Source organism: Phocoena sinus, chromosome 7 (genome assembly GCF_008692025.1).
Source record: "Phocoena sinus isolate mPhoSin1 chromosome 7, mPhoSin1.pri, whole genome shotgun sequence".
NCBI classification, from domain to species: Eukaryota; Metazoa; Chordata; class Mammalia; order Artiodactyla; family Phocoenidae; genus Phocoena; species Phocoena sinus.
Window position 1 is genome coordinate 25471254 of NC_045769.1, and position 24230 is coordinate 25495483.

General features: G+C 33.0%; 1 protein-coding gene across 1 annotated transcript in view; it reads left to right on the forward strand.

Moving 5' to 3' along the window:
* ERBB4 (erb-b2 receptor tyrosine kinase 4) overlaps positions 1-24230 on the forward strand; it is a 1120642-nt gene that overhangs the window by 867804 nt on the left and 228608 nt on the right. The window contains exon 17 of the mRNA XM_032638162.1: positions 22170-22302. Coding sequence (XP_032494053.1) covers positions 22170-22302 — 133 coding nt within the window. The remainder of the gene's footprint in view (positions 1-22169; positions 22303-24230) is intronic.

The following is a 24230-nucleotide window of genomic DNA, read 5'->3' on the forward strand; positions in this document are numbered from 1 at the left end:
AGAAATAAAGACCCAGATGTAGAGAATGGATTTGAGGACAGGGAGAGGGGGAAGGGTAAGCTGGGATGAAGTGAGAGAGTGGTATGGACATATATACACTACCAAATGTAATATAGATAGCTAGTGGGAAGCAGCTGCATAGCACAGGGAGATCAGCTCAGTGCTCTGTGACCACTTAGAGGGATGGGATAGGGAGGGTGGGAGGGAGACACAAGAGGGAGGAGATATGGGGATATATGTATATGTATAGCTGGTTCACTGTTATAAAGCAGAAACTAACACACCACTGTAAAGCAATTATACTCCAATAAAGATGTTAAAAAAAAAAGTATAGACATGGCTGGGTTCTCTCCTTAGGATGTCACCAGGCTGAAATAAAGGTGCTGTCTAGGCTATGTTCTCACCCAGAGGTTGGAGTCCTTTTCCAAGTTTACTCAGGTGGTTGGCAGAATCTGGGTCCTTGCAGTTATAGGACTGTGACTCTTGTTTCATTGCTTATTCTTTGCCTTGGGCATTCCTTGTCATGCAGCCTGTTGCATCTTCAAAGATAGCAACAGTGTGCCAGTTTTCTCATTATTGAATCTTTTAATTTTTACCTCTCTGACCTCTAGACCCAAATTCAAAGGCAGCTTGATTAGATCAGGCTCACCTGATTGTCTCCCAGCCTTAAGGTCAAGTAATTTGGGACCTTAATTACATCTGCAAAATCCTTTTATAGCACACCCAGAATAGTATTTGATTGAATAACTGAGTGAATGTATGTTTATACACTACAGGCTGGAATCCTGTGGGCCATCTTTGAATTCTGCCTACTTTACTACCATAGCACTTTCAGTGCTCCCTTTCTTATTTCGTCTTGTCCTGCAAGAAAAGAATTTTATTTTCTGTGTCCTATGCAACTTTGCCATATAAGAACACCTTTAAGTCTGGGAGAAATTTGTCTTGCTACCTTCAAATAATTTATTGCTTGCTTGTCTGAAAAAGAGCCAAAAGCAAGCAATTAAAGTATTGTCTTAGAACTAAAACCAGGGTTCTTTTGTACATTTAAAACCAGGGTTCTTTTGTATAATTATTTTCTATAAGATAAGGTCTCAATGTACACATTGGCTCCAGGTGTTCAATACTCCATTTGTGAGCAGTAACTCATAGTATAATTAGGATCAAACTGCCCTGATGTTAACTCCAGGTTTATTGCCTTTCCATTTATTTGTCAGACGGGTGAGTCTTCCCCAAGAGTGCTCTAGACCTGCCCCATTCAATATGGTAACCATAAGCCACATGTGCTCATTGAGCACTTTAAATATGGTTAAAACAAATTGAGATGTGCTGTAATTGTAAAATGTACACCAGATTTTAAAGACATTGTATGAAGAAAGGAATGTAAAATATCTCATTAAAATTTTGCATTGATTACATGTTGAAATGCTAATAATTTTGGACATATGGGTTAAATAAAATTTTATCATAATTAATTTCATCTCTTAAGAATACGTCTACTAGAATATTTTAAATAACCATTTGCTTGCATTAGATATCTGTTGCACAACGCTACTCTAGAGCTGTTATCATAAAACTTGGGATACTCTTACCAATGAGAACCTTTCATCACACACTCATCTATGCAGTTATATAAATAGAATTTATGATAGATATTTAAAGGGATAGAATAAAAATTTAATATAAACAGAAACTAATTTTTTTCTTACCTCCTCACCTTGGAGGTCACAGATTTTGATTCTAGAATGTGATATCTAGATGGAGAGATAGTAGGCCCTTTTCCTATGAATATTTTGGTAACAGTTTTGAGCACAATAAGAATGATGGAGGGAACGGTTTTTCATGTTCACGAAAGGGTATTTATTTTACCATCTTTGATAGGTTGCAGATGGGATGAGTCAGACAGAGCCAAGGAGAAACATCTGTTTGCCTGTGCCCATTGCATATGTCTGTAGATTTATATTTGCCCACAGATCTTATAAACTTCTACAAGAGAAGACTAAAATATGATCATCTGGGTCTGCATTCAGAATTCTGAGCATTGTCTACTTTTTAAATTGAAAATCACTCCGAGACATGGAATTATATTGCAAAGACTCTCTTAAAATTGCATTTTGTAGCCAATATTTCTATTAAAATATTGTTTCAGATTTTATATGTCATAAATGAACAATACTTAAGCAGAAACATTTCTTAGGTATAGGTCAAAGTTTCTATTTTTATGCCTGACATATATATATATATGTCTATTCAGAAAAGAGTCAAAATTATTTTCCCATATAACTCAGGCATACATTGGATTTAAACCCTAAGTATCTTTTCTTTTTTTACATTTCCTATTTAACTAAAGGAATCTAATTAACTGGGACCCCCTCCTGTGATGTGGTTACATAAAATGATATGTAGATATTAACTTAAATTGCTCTCTTCATGATTTTTTCTTATTAACCTCAGCACATTCCCTAATTATTCCTTCATAAACATACAATTATTTTTTATACTATGTATGTAGGTGGGAGCTAATTAACAGAGAGCAGTTTGATTTACCAACGAAATTCCTCACAGTGATTTATTTCATTCTTTGCTACCATCAGCCCTCAAACCAAAAATGATATAATTTCATTTTAGTAATTTCACAGTAACTCATAACCAACGAAAGAATGATCAGGAAAGGGAAACCCACCTCTAATAAACACTGAATGCCTGTAGCCATTGCAGTTTTCATAGCATTCTGTTCCTCTGCCCCGAGTGAAGCATTCCATATGCTTGAGTCATTTATGGAATAACTATAGTTACTTTTAGGAGAATTAAAAATAAAACAGCAATAACAAAACCCCTTACCATAAAAAGTTTACTTGTTGAAGGGAAAAAAAACAACAATGATTTTTTTTAACGAAAAAAGCAAAATCTATTTCCAAAGTTGTTTGTTTCTTGAACCTCTGGATCCCAAATCCTAGTGTTCAAATCCCAAGTTCAAATCCCAGAGTAAATGCCACCATTGTTCTATGCAATAAGAAAGAAAGGAACAACGGAAAAATCAAAACAACAGTTCTTATTTCTTTCTTAGAATAGCGTTGCTTTTTCCAAAATCTCAGACTTAGAGCTTGTTTTTTGCCATCCTTAAAAAAAACAAAATTCTAATATATGTCTATCAGGTGCACTACACTATCACATTTAACTTTCATGATATAAAATAGTTATCACCATTATCATTTAACAAATGAAACAGGTTCAGAGTAATTAAGCAATTTACAAAAAATCACTTGGCTTGTAAGTGGAAGTGCAAAGATTTGAGCTCAACTGTGTGTGATTGATTCTAAAAACCACATTTCCTTCTTTCTACTAGATTGGTTCCCAAGTGGTCTTTCCCTTAGTCCTGACTTTTACCTATTTAGCCTTCCTCCGATGTATAGCATTTTATAATGCTTGTCCTCACACAGCATATTTTAGTCTAACAATATACCTGGCACTGCTTGGTGAGAGTATATCAATATTTCCCATGTTCTAAGCATATACTCATGTAGGATGGTAACATAATATAAATATATTTTTACTTTTTTATATATTAATACATTAGTGACAAATCTAAGACATTTATGAATAAACATAGGTGAAGGTTTTTTTTTTAATCTTTTCTATAGTGGCAGTTATTTATAAATTCTGTATGGATTTGGTAAAAGTACTGTGGTTCCATATGAGAACTACTTCCATCAGACCTGACACTAATTCCATTAATGCTGCCACCCCCAGACTCACTTATCAAAGGTGGAAATAAGAATCCAAGCTTTAGGGACACTCAGCAATAAAATAACAGACAATATAGTGCTGGGCTTTGGCAGGCTTTTTCTTTAGATTTTCCTCTCTAGTTTATACTGTAAGATTTGTGGGATGGGGCAAAGTTGATTGAAAGTCGTAATGAGTACAAAATCCCCAGACTGTGTATCATTTGATTCTGTTTGATAAGGTAAAACGTGATTTCTGCTAAGAAAAAGTCTTCCCACTATTGATACAATCAAGCATACCATATTTTATTTGTTTTTTTGAAATGATAAAACGAAAAAAACCCACTCTTCTATATATGCTACTTAACAATAACCAGCCCGTAAATATTCATTATAATTACTACACATCAGGCACTGAGGAGAGAACGAAAAAAAAAATTAACACAATCCATAATATAAAATTTACGGTGCAGTAAAAGATATAAAATATTTAATATCATTTTATAATTATTTGCATTTTTATTTACTATGAGGAAAATTGTAAATGGATTGGATGATGTTGGGATGGTAAAATAGAAAAATATTACAGATTACACCTGGGTTTTTTATCTGAGTTAACTGGGTGAGGGGTGATGTCATAAACTGAGACAAAGACTCAAGAAGAAGTGGAACAAATTTTATGGGGAAAATAAAAAATTCTGTTTGGAGTGTGATAAGCTTGAGATGCTTACTTGAAATCTGAGTGAAGATTTTGAATGGGCAGATAGTTGTAACACTCTGGAGCTCAAGAGAGGGGTCTGAATCATCAGTAATATTTAAATCCATAAAATTGGATGAGATTGCACAGGCAGACTATGCAGATGGAAATGAAAACTTAGCAATGAGCCTTAGGATATTCCATCATTTAAGGGACAAAAGAGTGGAGAAGGATATAATATAACAAAGGAGATTAAGAGAGAGAAATTGAGGGTAGGAGGAAAACCAAGAAAAAAATGAATTCTGGAAGCCAAGTGAAGAAAGTTACTAGGTGAAGGGCAGTGAGACTAAGACTAATGCTGATAGAGAAGAAGTATTGGCCATCTTATCTGACAAGATGGAGGTTATGGGTGAAACTTGAAAAGATTAGAGCAGTTTCCATTGGAGTGGTGGCGACAAAATGGATTGACTTGAAATGGCTCAAGAAGAGGCTGGGAGACAGAAATAGAGACAACTTGTACAGAGAAAGCTTTCAAAAGGTGTTTGCTGCAAATAGAGAATATGAAATCAAGATAAAGTGTTTTTTTGTTTATTTTTCTTAAGTTGGGAAACATTATAACATTTGTAAGATGATGGGAATGATTCAAAAAAATATTTCAGGAGATAATGAACAACTGCAGGCAAAATTTTCTTTAGTTATCAGAAGGGATGGAATTCAGTATGCAAGTGAAGAAGTTGGCCATAGAAAGGAGCAGGAACTGTGCATCCATTGTAACTGGAAGGAATTTAGAGATTATAGGCAAATAGGCAAGTAGACAGTGGATTTGCTGGTAAGAAGATGGGGCAATTCACAACCTATCATCTTTTTAAATGAAATGTAAGATGAGGTCATCATTTTAGATTAGCGTAGGGGAGGCAATATTGGAATTTTTAAGAAAGAGAAGATTTGATAGTCCACCAAAGATAGAAGGAGCTCATACTAGATGTATAGTGTAAATTAGAATGATCCCTTTGCCGTGTTTTATTCAGCCATGTTATGACTGTTTAGATCATGTAGGCATGGGTACTTGGAAATTTGTGTTTATCCAGGATTGGAGTTTTGCCAGGTATCTACTAGAGCCAGGAAGTAGAGACCAATGAATTAAGGCTATATGAAAAAGAAATGATAATAACAAAGGTCATAAAAATTAAGCTGAGTAATGAGGGAAGTCGGCACATAAGGGACGCTGAATGTACAATGAAAACACATTAGGGTCAATGGCCTGAAGTTCCCAATATTATCAAATATTGTTGAAGTAGAGATAACAGCCTAGGTGAACTAAAAAAAAGGGAAGCTGCTAGCCTGAAAGTAGTGTACTTGAAATAAAAGTTCTGGAGGTAGTGCCATAAATATTACAAAGAATGGGAGTGGGAGGTTGAAACTATGGGACGTGAATAAGCAGGGAATTGGAAGTCAGGAAGCTGGATGAAGATGGAAAGAAGTGAGAAGACTCAACAAATATTTAGAATTTAAAATTTTTTACAGGGCTTGATAACTAGATATGAAGTAAAGAGAAGAAACTTCATAATTATTACTAGGTTTCTGACTTGGAAAGTTGGATGGATGTTGGTAACATTAACTTATATGTGGCACAGTGTGGCGGCAATAAACTCATGAATGTATTTTTGGATGGGTTGAATTTGGGGTGATTTTGGTAGATCCAAGTGATGTTAAGTAGGAAATTTAATGTGCAGCTATGGAATATACAGGTGGAATAAAAATGAATAGGAAGTGTGAAATACAGAGAACTAGTGTTGATGTATTTTGAGAAATTTACACTTGAAGAAAAGGAGAGAGTTAGGGAAATAGTTGGAGAGGGAATAATATCAAGAGAAGGATATATTGAAGATAGATGAAATTTGAGTCTGTTTTGGAAGGCCTTATAGAGAATGAAAGGGTAGAGACACAGGAGAGAGAGATCATCAATTATAGGAATTTCCTGAAAAATCTAGAAGAATTAGGGAGCAAAGGAAATGTGAAAGGATTAGACTTGCAGACAAAAAGACACCTGTCATCATTTTATCAGGAGAGAGAAATAGAGGGTAGAGAAGATTCAGATAGATGAATAGATAAAGGCTGAGGGAGTTTCTGTTTAATGTTCTGTATTTTCTCTGAAGTTTTAGATGAAGCCATCTTACCAAGAAGGAGGAAGGGTATGTTTTAGTACGTGTGAATGTGTGAAGGGAGTAATGGTCTGAGATTTTAAAATCCAATATAAACTGCATTTAAAATATTCTGATGCTAAGTCACAGATCATCAATGATTTGCAATGTGTTACTCTATGTGTATCCAACTGAAGGTCACCCTTTTTTATTTTTGTATGGAAAATAACAGGTTGTGGTTTGCTATCGATGCCTCCGGACTCGTTAAATTAGAAGACTGTTAAATATTTAATCAGAATCTAACAGCACCCTGTGTATGTTCTGAGAAATTAACAGATTTCAGTACCTGTAGTGATAATTGCAAAATGCTATATATAACAATTACTCCAAATTACACCATTATCACAAACATCAGCAATTTTTTGTGTGCAATGGTGCAGGTAGAGAACATTTGTATATCAGGAAATTAGGAATATTTTTTCCTATTTCAGTGTCCTTGAAATGCTCTTAAGTAAGGAATTATGTTGTAAGGAACAATCCCTTACAAATAAAATATATTGCGTCTGATTGTATTGATGTAACTAAATTTATCCTCAAACCATGGTTCTTGTCTTGGCAATTTGTGCCATGAGCCTCTCTTAAATCTAAAGCCAGTAAAGGTAGAATTCACCATCCTGATGGTTAGAGCAAACTAGCTGGGATTTAGGTATTTCTTTTTCTTTTCTTATTCCTGTTTTTTAAAGATTAATTATTATCTTCAATATATTTAAAAATGATATTTAAAATTACAAAAATAAAACATGCTCAGTGTATTAAATATAGAGATATGTGTGTATATATGTATGTTTATCCTTCTACACATTTACTCATATACTAATACATAAATATAATAACAAAGGGTTTCATTTATTTACAGATATGGGAACACCACACATTATTCAGCAACTTACCTTACTAACTTAATAGTACATTATGAACAGCCTTCCAGATCAATAGCTTCTTTTTATGGTTGCATTGTTTTCCCTACCATTAATGTACCACCAATCCTATATTGAAAGATAGATTGTTCCAAATTTGTGTCTTTCACAAATTATAAAATAACATATATGTGTATATCTGGCATTATAAAAAATATGTTTAGCTAGGCATAAATTAAAATACATGGAAAATACTCAATTTATCATTCATTTTGCTAATCATTATTCAAAAAATCAAATAGACAATATATTAAAAATTACAAAACTACAAATATTTGAGTTAGAAAACATTTGAGTTACAGTCTCATTTATATTTATATATAATTTGATATCATAATTTTTTATACCTATCTAAAATTAGATGAGTCCCATCAAAGTATGGCTGAAAGATTTTACCAAAAGTTGCCAAGGACTGCCTGATTTAAAAATTTCTTCTAATGAATGTATTGCTTTCTTTATGGTGTCATCAATCATGTTATAGAGAGGACTTGATGGATAAATAAGCTTAATTAACCTTCTTTCAAAGTTTGTTGATTTTTTAAAAATTGGTTTTAAGTAATCCTAGATGGACAGATATACATAAATGGATCTTTAATGGTTTAAAAATTCATAAGATGACTCTGATCCTATATAGTTTTGAAATAATTTAGTAAAACTTAAAAATTAACTTAGTTCTAGCAATGCCTAAACCTTTCTAAAAAAATACTAACTCTAGATTTCTTCAAAGGGCCTCTCCCTTTATTTTCCCTCCCTCTCTCTCTCTACCTCTTGCTCTCTTTTAATTACTAAGACATCATTACCTGATAATAAAGAATAACTAGAATGGATGTTACAGGTTGGTGACTGTTGCATATCATCCTAAATTTACTGTTGTAAATTGTTTAAAATAGATTGTAAATTAGATTGTTTTGTTTTTGACTATTTTGCCAAAAAACTGAAATACTAATATATCAGTGGTCCCAAAGAGATAATGTTTTCCAGTCACCAACTCACTGCTGGGTAGTGAAGTTAAGTCCTATTAACTGCTATCCCTTGTTCTTCTATTTGCCCTAAGAAAAACTGAAATTTTGCATTAACTCAGGTGGCATGATTATACGTAAAGGTGATCCATTTGCTTAGATAATTTCCCACATGGAAAAATAAAGATATGTAATCTGAAAAATTAAAAGACTGAGAAGAAGAAATTTTGTAGATATGCGTCAGTCAAGACATTTAAAAGGAATTAATAGTCAACTTCGTACGCTTTTAGATTTCCTTCATGATCATTTATAAGAGAAAGAGATTTTAAAATATTCATCCCTGGATGCCTAAAACAGTATATACTATCAAATATAGCCTAATGTTAATAATGTACATAATTTCAATAATAAAAAAATAATAGACAACAGATTGAAAAATTAATATTCTAGCTGGGAAGGAAGAGAATCTGGTTCATGTAGATGTGGATTTTTTTTTCCTTAGTAGGAATGATTTCTTTTGCATGTAAATGAAATGGTTTCAGGCAAAGTGTAAAGTTGTCTTGCTATTATATTATTTCAATGTTATTTGAATTGACTTAGGTTTGATTTTTTTTTCTTTGTTTATGTTATCTGGTGGCTCTAAATCTGTATTCAGAACATCTGCAGAATCATAACATCTTCTAAGCAATTGCTTGAGAAAAAAATGGGTTTCCCCATAATTAGAAATGTGTTCTAATTAGGGATTGGGCATTTATATAAGTTCAAAAAGGAGTTATATTGTTAAACATTGTTAGATGCTCTAAAATGTGTTCTTGTGAGTTTGGTCACAATGGACCTCCCCTTAGGATATAAAAGCTATCCGTTCTATGCTAAAAACATTATTTAAAGTGGAGCGCAGTCACCAAAAGTCTCTGCAAGGAGGGTTTGTTTGTCTTTTCTCTGAGTCCTCTGCAGAGTATTTTAAAAGAGATAGACAGAAACAGCTTTACCCTATCATTTTTTTTTTTCCTTTGGGTTACTTCCAATCTGCTATGGGCCCAGGAATTAGAAAAATTGGATATTCATGTTTTGCCAAGTTAAATGCTAATGAAGAGCTCTATTTTCTTCATGTTCTCTTTATTGATTTTCCAGTACAATATTTGCTTGAGGTTCGTAAATTATGAAAACATTTTAGTACTTTTGAATTTTATCACTATTTGAAAATGGATGGCAATGAATAGGCTGTCCATTACAACATATTTAAATTCCACGACTCAGAAACTACGTTCTTGAAGAAGCTTTACAAACTTCTACTTAGTGTTACTTGTATATGTGTAGGGCACCTCCCCACCCCACCCCCAATAAGAGTGTTCAGTCAAGGCTGATGTAGGTAAAGCCTGCTAAATAACCAAGAGACTGTGATAATTAAGCAAACATAATAGAAGCACCAGGGTTATTAACTGTTACCTGAAAAAGGGAAGAGCCATCTGTTTCATCTTTTGTTTTTAAAAATCTGATTGTCTAGAGATAATTCATATGATAGTTCAATGCAAGAAAAGAAGTTAAACTTGGAAAATCTGGACATAGTTCCTTTTTCGGTTAGGACTTTACTTGGGCTACAAGTGAAATTAAGCCTGATGTTAGTGGCTTCGACAAATAGTTTTATGTGTTATTCTTTAAAATACAGAAGTCTAGAAGTGAGGGAGCTGTTATTGCCTTTGATTCTATGGATCAGTAACATCGGGGTCAGAATCCATGTCATTTTCTTATCTTTCTGTTTTGGTAGTAAGATGGCTGCTGCAGCTCTAAGCATTACATCTGAGGACACAAGAGGAGGGACAGATTTCATCAGCTGTACCTTTCCTTTCCCAGAATTCCTCTAGCTGAAATTTGCTTTTCTCTCATTGGCTAGAAATTTGTTGTATATTCACATCAAGATGTAGAGAGACTGGGAAAGTTGTTGAGCTTTTTAAAAATCCCTAGATTAGGAGTTTTTAGGGAGCAGGGGATTAAGAATGACAGTTGGGTTAGTCAACCGGAAACTTTGACACAGTATATGGTGAGGGTGAGAGATAGACTAAACTAATACAAGCAAACAAAAATAACAACTGGTCCAAGGATTATTTTCATTGCTTTTATGAGAAAATATTATTTTACTTATTACTTAAAAATCAGAAATAAGCAAATATTAAACACATATTAGCTTCAGTTCAAGAAACATGAAATAACTTTTCCCATTTTCTTTTCACTAGAAATTCTTTACAATTACACTTTTGTTAAGTTTAAAAATATATAGGAAACTCTGAAATTGTTGAAATATTCATGTGCTTTTAAGGGTTGATTTAAGATGAAAAGTATCTAAATACAGAAGTAAAGTATGCATTCAGTTATTTATTTGTGTAATAATTATTTAATGATTCTTTTCATGAGACAAACTAGCCTCCAAAAAACATGAAGACATCTGTGACACAATTCCAGCACTTAAAGGGCTTATATTGGTACTTTTAAAAATAGAAATTCCATTATTTTACCTTTAAGCTCTGAATATGTACATGTCCCTAATTTTATTTTGAAATTTACATATTGGTCATGAAAATAAGACCCTTAAAATTGCAATGCTATTGTAGAACTCCTAGATGAGCTAAATTAAACCATAAGTCAGTAGATAGCATGGGATATATTAGAACTAAATGTTATAGATTAGAAATAAAAGAATATTTGCCCCCAAAGGGATAGACTATACTTAAGTAGAGAAGAAAGGAACAGTAATGAGCAAGGATCTAATTATGTGTTTGTAAGCTTTTTCTTAGCTTAAATAGGTGTGGAATGTGAAAGAACACAGAAAGATAAAATTGCCATTTGCCAAAATAAGAGACTTAGGGAGGAGGAGGAAATACCGTTTGGGAGGAGAAGGTTGTTGGAATCAAAGTTTATTTTGGAATTTCTAAGACTGAGATATTAGCTATCTAAGTGGAGACATCAATTGAAATTGAAATTAAAATATAAATTTAGAGGAGAGGAGGTCTGGACTAAAGATATAGATTTGCTTATCACTACATAGATAAAGAGATGGAGGATATCATCTCTAGGGAGTAAATGTAAGTAGAGAAGAGAAGAAATCCAATGGTTAAGTCCTGGGACCCTTCTACCTCTAGAGGTCAGGGAGATAAGGAGGAAGCAAATAACAGGACTGAAAAGGACTGACCAGATAGAGGAGAAACTCAAGGAAAGACAGTGTTTTAAGAAAGGGAAAGTGATCACTCACATGATGTGTTACTAAGTGATTGGTTAAGATTAGATCTAAGAAATGACTAATTTGACAATAAAGAAACCATTAGTGACCTTGACAAGTACTGATTTCGTGGAGAAACTAAATTGTAATGGGAATTAGTTCAGTATTTAATAGAGCACAAGTGAATTGAGCAATTCACAATTGTTCCAAATACTATAAAAGTCTTAAGTGAAATAATTGCATTCTTTCTTAAATATATTATCACCTAAAGTATCCTATTTGCTGTTTGATTTATTTAATGATAATTATTGAGAATCTTCTTAGAGAATATTACTGGAGGTATAGGGCAATATAAAAGTAGAAATAATAATCCCTAACCTTACAGGGCTTATAATTTACCTAGAAATAGAAAATAATCTGAGAGAGAATAATTATAAACAACTAAATTAAGTTTAGTTTGGGAGTGTATAAAAGAGACACATAGTGCTAAGGGGAGATACTCTTGTAAATATGATAGCAAAATGGAATGAATTGGATCACAGAGATGGCAGTAAAATTGAGGCCGTTTATTAGCACTTAGCCCTTTATATATGAACATAAGGTTGTTGCTATGAAAATTACCAAATCGTAAAATAAAAAGTATGAAATGGCCTCTTTCAGAATCATTATGTTTAGCTATCTTTTTCAATTACAGAACTTTGTTTAAGTTTAATGCCAAACTTTAAATTCTCCATAAAGGGGATGTCATTAGGACTCAAAATTAACAAAGATCCATATAGACTTAAAAAGGCACAGGGTTTCAGCATGTGTTACCCAATGTGAAGAGCAGCTCCATGTACAATAGTACAAATAAGATTTCTAAATATATTAGCTATTTTAGAGTTGTGTTACACTTAAAAATGAATGGTCTCAAAAGGTCAGAACAAAAATAGATTGATTCAGCAGACTTCAACTTAATGAAAGAAATCAAACTGAAAAATAACAGTTGCTTAGGAAAACAAAGGGAAAGGGGGAGGAAAGAAAACAGAAATGAAAAAAAGCCCTTGAACCAAGCTTTTTCTTCTTTTGCATTTCTAGCATTCCCAGAGAAAAAAGAAAGTATTGGAAAAATTTAAAGGAAATGACATTATGTTATCCATGGCTCTCTTCAATTAAAAATGAGAAGCTATTAAAATCAACACAGGTATAAGTCTTGATATTAGAGGAGGAACAAGGGGACACAGAAATTTGAAGGCATAGTGAAAAGATAACAATATACCTGTATATTGTTCTGCACCTCAAATCCATAGACCCCAAAGAATCAACGCTTCTCCTTCCAAATGTCTTTCTCCTGATTTCTCAAGTCCATGAATGGAGTCATCAGCCTTCCACTCATGCAGGCACGGGAGCCTAGCCATCTTTGACTCCTCTTTTGTCTGTCTTCACCATCAGATTTATACACTGAATCATTTCTGCTGCTGGAAATACTTTTCTGCCTCAGCCTCTATGCTTCCCTACTATGTCCCTCACTGCCACCAATAAGCACTATTAAAATAGCTAACCAGTCTTGAAAATATCTTCTCTTCATGGCCTATTTATCTAGTATATTAGGAGAGTAATCACTCTTTTTTTTTTTTTTGCCGTACGCGGGCCTCTCACTGTTGTGGCCTCTCCCCCGTTGCGGAGCACAGGCTCCGGACGCGCAGGCTCAGCGGCCATGGCTCACGGGCCCAGCCACTCCGCAGCACTTGGGATCTTCCCGGACCAGGGCACGAACCCGTGTCCCCTGCATCAGCAGGTGGACTCTCAACCACTGCACCACCAGGGAAGCCCCCCTAATATACTCTTATATTCATATGTTAATGGAAGCAAAAAAGATTTTAGAGGAAACCATGCCAAGATTCAAATCTTGACTCTCCACTTAGAATGCTCATGACCTGGGGCAAGTTATATAACCTACCTCAGATTCATCATACATAAATAATCATGTCAGAAGAATTATTTGACATAAGACATATAAAACACCTGGTAAAAGTCACTTTTGTTTTTTAATCCTGGAAGAAATGTTCAGTGACCCCACATGGATGTCCAAAATCCTGGCATTTTCCCTGCAGCTGTACCTCTTCTCAAAGTCTCCTCCCTTCTCATTTCATCCAACTCCCCATTAACACTTGGAAGTGCCCTCAGAGGGAAATAAGGGTACCAGCAGGGCAAAATAAGTAGAAAACATATCATCTGAATGAAAAGGAGTTGTTGTTTTTTTTCTTTCAAGAAGGACACTTTCTTACTGCCTGTGTGTAAACATTTCATCAAAAAAAAAAAAGTTTTTAGTCTAAGGCAAGGATTGGGGTGCCTTAAAAGCATACTAAAAGAAATCAAAGATGCTTTATATACGTATTTGTATGTAAAATAAAAAAAACTATTACTTAAAAAATTAGTTTGTGAATCCTCTCAAAATGGGACTGCTTAAATCTGTATTATGTAATTGTACCCAGTAAACATGACACAAATGTGTGGTGTAATGACTTGATAGATAAAGGTAAATGCAACTTGCCATAGTCTATAATACCTGTTAGTAACATAGATATGTGAGATTACAGTGATTAGAATGAATGGAGATTTTGAGGTGAAGAAAATTTTTAACATAGGAGAGCAAAGAATAGTGCCTGGATGGTGCCCCACTTTACTTCATAGAGAAGTATTTATGTAATATTTTCTGCTCTATTGTGAAACTGATTAATTCCTAGCATGCTGAACAATTTTGGTAGGTCACAACTGAAATTTTCAGATTTTTATCTTCAATTTTTTAATCCTTTGGCATATTGCTTCAGATTACCGTCTATGTAATGAATGGGTAATAAATGGAGTAGTACTTAGTGGATTATATATTTTGTAATTAAATATTTACAATTTTCTGTTTCATTAAACATACTTATATATTCAATCTATAAAGATGATGTTAAAAGTGCTCTACTAATATAAACATTAATGATATTGTGTAATAGGTATAAACCACACAAGTCTGAGGACTAAAAATTCATCTGAGCTCTTACAAAGAGCTGTTAACAGAGAATTTCTTCCTTATCTAATTCCCTTTCAATATTTCATTTGTAGAAATTCATAGGTCAATTATACCTCAGTAAAGCAGAAAAAAATTCATAAGTGTAAAATTCATAGGTGGATTATTTGTATCTTCAGGATGGTGTATTTAATCATGAGAATAGTTGCCTCAAAAATCAAATGTACAGGTTTGTATGCTTTCCCTAAAATTGTGACAAACAAACAAAAACCCATAGATAGGTGTAAATATTACTTACAAATAGAAGGAAGGAATTACCATGAAACTATTAGAAATTTTTCTCAGAGCTAATTCTAGACATAAAATAATCCAAATGATATTTACATATTCATTTAATGGTAATATCTCTTCTGAAATACTTCGTAACACTGTGTTATTGAATAATATGTAACATTTTCATATTGAAAAAATATTGGGGAAAAAGATTTATTTAAACACATGAAGACAAGTCAAGAAATGTTTAAATTTAGTTAGGAAGAGGGGCAGTATGTTTTGATTCATTTGTTTCAGCACTCAACACTCCTGGTCATAGTTAAGGTATAATAGAGGAATTGTGAATCCTAATCGAAGGAGAGAGACACACTGTAATACTCTAGGTCTCATCAGATAAAACCTGTAACTGTCAACTGATGTCTACCTCAGAGTCTGACCCACATCACTTTCATTTGCTCAAGAAGAAAAGATGTGTCATATTTATAGAGCAGGTGGAATTCTGGGTCAGAATAAGCACAGTTTTCACAAGGGAAAAAAAAACAACATGAATGTGGCTCTCCTTGCCCTAGTCAGTAACCCTTAAAATGTCTTCTGGGGAATTTCAATATTTCCTAGTGTTTCAGGGTCTCTTGTTTCAAATCTGAGCCGCTTTGGGGAAGACTGAACAGAGTAACAACGCAGTAGGGACTATCACTAGAATGACAGATACTGCTTAATTTTGCTTTTCTTAAAGGAAATCCAGTGTTTTTTTAAGCCCCCCAAATCCTCTTAACTGTTTTCTCACTGAAAAAATAAAATGAAACTCAGTGAAGTATAAGATCACTTATAAACTTCAATAAGAGCATAAAAGATTTAATAGACTTAAATCACAGTGAACATAACAATTCCGCTAAAATGATAGTCTGATGAGAATTACAATATTAAGATATAACTAAATACAAAATCAAAGAGTTTATGAGAACCCCTGAATAAATTATTTTGTATTATCTACTATAGGTTTTAGGTATTAAAGAAAAATCTAATGAATTGTATTTATCTACCCTAAAAAAATACTAATGAATCATCTTTAGAAAGACAACATATATAGCTGAAAAACTGATGGACTTGAGATTACAAGATGTAAAATGTTAGCATTACTATTTATGTTTGACCTTGTCTAAGTATCTTAACTTTTCTGAGTCTATTTCTTTATTTTTAAAATGGAGGTTATAAGCTCAACATTGCATAGTTATTGTGAAAATATGCAGTATATGTAAAAAGAAAATTTTAATTAAAAATATACAAGTATTATTAGAATCAAAAGTCCATAGTCAATCTATTTAAATTATTTGAACTTAAGTGTAGTATATAAGACCAAATAAATCTCTGGTTTACCTCTATGAAAGGGGATATTTCTATATCAGGATAGAAAGTCTTTGACATTTTCATTTCAATTAGATTATTTCCCATTGAAAATGAAATGAATTTTTTTGTGACACTATATGTGCCATAAAACTCATGAGTACCTAATGGCAGTCAAATCTTGTTTTCCTCTTATTTGGACAGCACTTTTGCTATGTTTAAACTGCTTACTTACATAATTAATATAATATTGAAAATGTCCCTGTTTGCAAAGTTGCATTATTTATCTCAGTTGGCAACTGATTCTAAGAATTTTCTTTCACTAAAGTGTCAAAATGTTTTTGATCAACTACATTTTTCTTATAGCAAGAGCAAATTAGGAAACGTGAAGTATATTACTGAGGATACATTTAACCTCTGGTTCATGATATACTCATGCTTTTGTCTGATGGTCAGTGTAACATTTTCAGAGGGAAGATAGGGTACAAGATGATAGCCAATGTTATCTAGTTATATTTTTAAAAGAAAATATAAGATTACAGAGAATCATCACATCTGACTCTAATTTAGGAAACATCCATTTATGTTATATATAGGTTTATTACAGGCAGTAATTAATTTACCTTGCCAGGAAGTGAAACTTGTTAATACTTAGATAGTCCTGTATGAATATGTATGTATTTGTTTGTTTATTTATACATATATATGTAAAGACTTGTTATCTTAAGGTATCCTAGACTCTCTAACTTGGGCTAAGTGTTTATTTAAGGATAAACATTTGATTAATTGCTCACAGGGCACTTTTGAGAGTGAATTGGGTTCTACTGGTACTTAACAGTGGTACAAACTGAGACTGTCCTGGCCTACAGGAGGCATGTGATTTGCCAGTGCTTAAAGGTATTTGATTTAAGAATACTACTAGGCAGGATCTAGAGGCAAGTGTATCAGATCTCAGGAATCCAAGAAAGATTAGCTGGCTCCTGCTATATTTATTTTTCATTGCCTTACATGAAGCATGTACTTATGTGCATCTCAGCTGAGTCATCTGATAGAGGCACTGCTCACAACCAGTGGAGGCACAACATAAATGAAGCTCGGACTGGTCTGATGTGAAAACATCTTTCCAGCATGATACAGCACTATAAGGAAAAAGCATGCAGATTTGAAGATAAACACAAAATAATAATGTTAGAGGCACTATTTTATAATTTTATTTAAACTTTCTTATACAAAAATGTCTGGTTAAAATTATCTGACTAGCCTGCAGCTTTTCTTTTTTGTTTTTACTTCTGTGTAAATTTTTTAAAAATCAGCTTAACCTTTAGTGCCCATAGATAAGCAGTGAAGCAGCCCTAAGTCTGATCCAGCAACTTCTGATGACCCATCTTCAAACTACTTACTTTAGAAGCTTCTAAAAATGGAGGTCTCTGATTTAAAGTCAATACAGTGAGTTACAAACTATACTGTCAGTGTGTTATAGGGCTGCTGATTGATTCCTTTATCTGTAACCGAAAATTATTCTGTATTTAAGAAATGAAGAAAAATATACCTGTATTACAAATTTAAAATCATTTTATTTGGTGAAATTTATATAAAGGAATCCTATAGATTTAGATTTGGTGACTATATTAATCAAACTACCAGTTTTACCGTTTACAATTTTAAAGAAAATACCACTGCACATTTTTTTGTAGAATAGCCTGCCCTTGACTTTAAATGAAAACTGGTATAATGGAATAGTTTTAAAACCATTTGAGTTTTAATCATAAATTATATTGACTGTACTATATTTTATTTGTGATCTGTTATCTGGAAGGAAACAGATCAATGAAAGAAAATATTTGGATGTTTATAAAATCAGCTTCCATGATTCTCTCACATTTTATATTCTCCAGTGAGGAAAAGCATGGTCCAACAGAGTAATGAGTAATAAGAATACATCTTATTATATGAGTAGTATGGTTTGGGAAGACACTACTCTTCTATATATAACTGTTTAAAATAGGTAACTACATTCAAGGCAGTAGAGTATAATGCATTGTGTTGTCTCTGAACTTCTGAATGAAATTGGGAAAACCAAGTTACATGCTTTTATATAAATTAGTCAAGCTCATTTGTGATTCAGAATCCTTATTATATCAGTTTCTATGAGTAGACAATATCAGTTTCATTATACTATTTCTAAATCACAGAATAAGGTAAAATATCACTTGATAGCATCCTTTTAGAAAAAGCTTGCACTTATCACTTGTCATGTCCTATCTTGTATACTTTAGGGGATCCCAGCGATTTTTAATGGACAGGTAAAAGATAGGAAACAAATAATAATCCTGTTACAGATAAGGGATTACAGAGTACTCGAGGTCTCTTGGTTTTGATTTCATTAATAGTGTCACATTTCAGCCTCTTGGAGGTTACTCTGACTAACATATAAGAGGAACACACTCTTTCAGGAATATAGCCTAGTTGGAAATAGTCAGCATGAGACCTAGGAGGGATATACAGTAATTTAAAAAAGCAACTTAAGTAGCTATATCCCTTTCATCCAAAGGATCCTCATAAAGAGTGAAGCATTAACTCTCAGGAAAAAAAAAAAAAAATGGGCATCTATCCTACACCTACAAATATCTAGGAATCATCAAAACTGCAGGGGGCATAGGAAATGTGTAAGTAGTATAACTTCAGATTAGAGTGGTCTTATAAAGCATAATGTTAATTATAAGAAACATAGTGGTAATTAAATGTCTCAGACACATTAAGCTATAATGAATAGAAAATATCTGCAGAAGCACTTAGATCAGAAGAGTGGACAGGGAATAGCAAAATGAATTCTTAATTGAAAAGATGCAAAGTAAACACTCAAAAAAAAATAAGAAAGAAAACAAGGCCATTATTGTAAAACTAAGCTTTTAGACAATGATTTATTTTTTCTGTATTTTTCTTAAATTTAATTAACTTTTATTTCAAAGGGAAAATAAATATATTGTAGAATATTAGAGAATGCCCAAAAGTAAAAATACAAAAATAAGAACACTAGAGTCATAGTGTCTTATTGTACATTCTTCCAGATCTTTTTACACACATATACGTGTATGTGTATATGAACTTTTTTCTGATTAAATCCTACTGTTTTGTAACTCAGTCTTTTCAATTTCTGGTCCATGTCTTTACATGCCAACACATTTTTATTTCATCTACTATCTAATCCATATTCTAATTTCTCAAGTTGTCTAAAAAATTTCTGTACAGTTGGCTTGTCCATGCTAGAGTCCAGGCCAGGGTTTCATTTCATGTCTGGTTTTGTGAACATTAAGTCTTCTTAATCAAGATCAGTACCTTTTTTCATGATACTCACTCATTAAAGAGAACAAGCAAGTTTTCTTATAGAACATTGTCCCTTTTCAGATTAATTGGTTGCTTCCTTGTGGTTGATGTTCTTTTTCAAGAGTAACTTTCTCTGGAATAAGAAGAGTTTGGCCTCTTAAAATATCCAAAAAATCATTTATTTATTAGTTTTAGATGCAGAAACTCTAGTTCTTTATTTCTTCAGGTTGGTTGTACCTTTATCATTCATGTAGAATGGTAAAAGAAGAAAGAAGCTAGAGGAATGCAAGTCAACCAAGGAACTGCTGAGGGAAAATATCAAAACTAAAAGCTAACTAGAAAAATCATAGAAATTACTGTCTATTGAGTTTTTGAATGTTTTATTTTCATTGCCATGACTAAACTAAGTAGTAATGATATGATAACTGATATCCATCCAAATTAGATGAAAAAAAATAGAGTCAGGGATCTTGTTTTGTTCTATTGGAAGTGATCATTCTTAAAATGAAAAAAAAAAGAATTTTCTTTTAATTTACAGTGACATTGACAAATATTGTCATAAATACATACCATTTATTCTTTTGAAAAATAGATAAGCAGAGGAAGTTTAGAGTTTAGTTCAAATCCACAATTAAAAAAATACTGGGGACTATTCTCAATCATACATAAATCCTTTGCAATAAAAAATTGGGCTCAGGAAACAAAAATACAGTTCTTTTTATAGTAGTGGCTTTTCAGGGATGTGTTAGGCAGTTGAGCTGAAAATTATGCCTTGGGTTGAAAACTAAAATATTTTCTGAAATACATATAACTGGCATACCAAAAATGTGATCTTACACACACCAAAACACATCACAATGATGAGTTTGTTTCCATACTTTAATTTTCTCAGCATAGATTTTTAAGTCTTAAGAAAATTCCATTTAGGAAAATCTAGTTGAATTATAGCAACATTTCAGTATGCTGTAGGACTTTGAGCTGTCAGGAAACAACCTTTAGGATGAACTACATTTTAAGCTTTCTTTGCAGTTTTATATGACAATAATATAACAGTTATAATGTTTAAAAGACATGACTTAATTTATAGAAGAAGTTACCCAGATTTTTTCCCAGAGCTCTTTAAAATTTAAAAATTCTATTTAGGATCATCTGCCTTCGTTATTTCCGATCTGTCTTTGAGCAGAAGTTTACGTTTCAAGAACAAGTAATTTTTTTTTTTTTTTCTGAAGGAGGGTAGCTGTATAGAGTAGGTTCTTCTATAAATAGGAATATAAAATATAAGACACTTTACTATGGAAAGCATGAGCATTCAGGGAGTTACTTTTTAGTTTTGATATCTATCATGACTTCATAGTCAACACCTATGTGTTTTACTCTGAACGGCTTGCTATGGCATATGAAATTAATATATTTCAGGGCTCTGACTACAGAAAGCTTATAGATACTACTCTACTCTAGAACAAGAAGTTAAGACCATAAACATTACTTTTCAAGCAAGCAAAAATTTATCTGGGAAAACAAAAAGTGATCAGTTTCAAAATTATACATTAGCTAACAATATATTAGATAAACATTTTAAGAATAAAAATCTCCAATTTCTTCCTAATCCCTTTTTAATACTATTTACATATTTTTATTTAATACTTAGTGTGTAGACATCTTTCATGGGTATATGATGCTTATTCATACTTTTAATAACAATGCTTACTCCAGTCATCATAACTCTGAAAACCCATCTGACCCAGTCTTCATCTTTCTCATACCCTTTGTCCCAGCAAAGTTGCCCTTGCCAGAGTTTGAAATAGCACTTTTGTCAATGCATCTCTCTGTTGATATCTCTATATACCAGAAGTGTGGGGTTCATAGGTCCTCAGACCACTCATTTTTGGTTTAGAACAGTAGTTCTCAACTGGCAGTGATTTTGACAGACGTTTGACAATGTCTGGAGACAGTCATGACTAGAGGATGGAGGTGTTGCTGGCTTCTAGTGGATGGAGACCAAGGATGCGGCTAAGCATCCTAAAATGCAAAAGACAGTCCCCAGAATGAACAAGTATCCAGCCCCAAATGTCAATAGTGCCACTGTTGAGAAAGCCTGCTTCAGAGAAGACGTTGAAAATAATATTATAAACCACAACAATACTATTTAAATGCATTTCTACTTCTTTATAGATAAAAGTAAAATTAAAATGATTTAAAATTATCCTATATCAAAAATTTGGCATACATTCTTCATTTTGTTATCAAATTTTACATTTTTTCATCAAATGGCATGTTGTGGCTGCTCATCCCCAAAGATTAGTTGTCTGTGCATGGTTTATTACTAAAAAACAAAGCAAAACAAAAAACAGGTACAGTTTTTACCATGAGAAAAGTTTTGTGAAAGCTTTAATGCATTTTTAATTTGCATTTCTTCTAATTGACTAGACTTGTGATATGTGGATAATGGCTTGTCCAACTGCTTTTTCCTCTTCCTCTGTCTTTTCTCTCTTCATACTTTTTTCTTTACTTTTCTATTCTGGTTGGCAGGACTCCTCTAATTGCAGCCGGAGTCATTGGTGGGCTCTTCATCATGGTCATCGTGGGTCTAACATTTGCAGTTTATGTTAGAAGGAAGAGCATCAAAAAGAAAAGAGCCTTAAGAAGATTCCTGGAAACAGAGGTGAGGTGTTCATTTCTTCTCTTCAAGTGTTTAGGGATTTTCATTAGGTTTAGAAGGTTTAGATACTTAGTTTTTTAATCCAAGAGAAAATTCTATTCAATTTCCTGCTGAAGGTTTATATTTTATAGTATGGTATACAAAGTTGATGGAAAATCAGAGTATATAATAAGTGTAGTCAAGGCAGGCTCATGGCTTGAAGAGGGCAAATAGCAGGGGTCAAGGAAATTATCATATTGGGCCAGATCTGTTTCTTTTGGAGACAAGGGTCCATTAACAAGCTCTAGGATATACAAGTAGCAGAACTAGAAAATATCTGAGTCAGAGAATATCTCAGTAGCAGAACTAGAAAAATGTTAGAAAACAATAGAATTTTTTTGGTTTAAAATAAAGCCAGATTGGCAAGCAATTTATGCTTTAATTAGGGCCATTAAATTGGTAGCCACTGATCTCATTATAGCAGCAGTGAAAAGATGAGCTTCAGGATAAAGCTTAGTTTTGTAATCACATAGGCCTTATCACACTATTTATGAGGTGCATTTAATATTATGCATGTTAGTTATTGTGAATGTGTAAATTATCCATAAAATACTATAATTTCTTTTGTATTGCCACACTGAATTCTCTAGCATGCAAGATGATCGTTTTCACCATAAAGGTTATAGGGGAAAAACAATTGCAGAAGACCATGTGTTACCATATCCTTCTCAACTCGAATCCTACCTCTTTCTCCTGATACACGTATCCATGCCTATCTGAACATTTCAGAGCAAATCTGTACTGAGACAGTCTGCCTTCTTTGCATTTGTTTTCTGTCTCACTGTCAGTGTGACATTTTGACTTTTCCTCTTAACACTGAAAGGAATGGGAATATTCATTCATTCATATGTTTCTCACACTGATAATGAATTAAATTTTAGCTCTTTTCCCCCAAAAGTTAAATCTGGATAGAATTATTTGAAAGTTTCAGAAAGCTACTATACAATTACATATAAGAAGATACTTCTAATGATTGAAGTTATCTGAAATTAAATGGGCTGTCTTATCAGTAGACACGTTCAAGCATAAAAATGGTAGTTATATACACAGAGTGAACATAGTAATGATTCTGACTTGAGCTGGATGTTACAAAAGATCAACTTGATCACTTTCAGCCTTGTACATGTGAACATGAATAAAAGTTTGGGCACAGCCCATGTGCTGTGCATATTTTCAGGTTAGCTAGGATGATGCAGACAGGTAGAATTCTCCCTTATGGACAGCTTGGAGCAGTCACTGAAAGAATTCTGAAAAGTGAAGTAAATAAACTAGAGTTGGAAAGGAATTAAAGGTTTGGAATAGCAGTGGATATTTAGGTGATTGAATAAATAGAAGACAAATTCTGTCTCTTAACTATGTGTAGGAAAAGCTCATTGCTATGAAAATAGTTGTTTTGTTTTGTGCTGTTAATATGGTGCTTTCTAATAATGCCCTCCAAATTGGCATTTCATTACTAAATAAACACATACTGATTGGTTTTATAAGCATATTCTATTTTTTATAGAAAGTTGTAGCTTAGGACTAAATTAGCTAATTGTTGAATTCTCATCTTTCTCTCAGTAAAAGTAAATAACTGTGATTTTCTACCATCTAAATAGAAGAGGAATTTTTAACAGGTTCAACTTAAATTCTTAAATACTGAAGCTAGAAATCTGCCTCAGATGTGAAAACTTTGTTAAAACATGATATGTTGTTGGAAGATTTTTAAAATTGATACGCTTCACAAAATCATGTTGACCCAGATTGTCTTTTTTCTGTTGCATGCATAAAAGTAGAAAATCTCTTTTTCAATATACACTTATTGAGATGCACTATAAGCTTGATGCTTTGATAGATGCTGTGATTTAGAAATGTATTAATGAGATATAATCCTATCCCTTGAAGAGTGACAG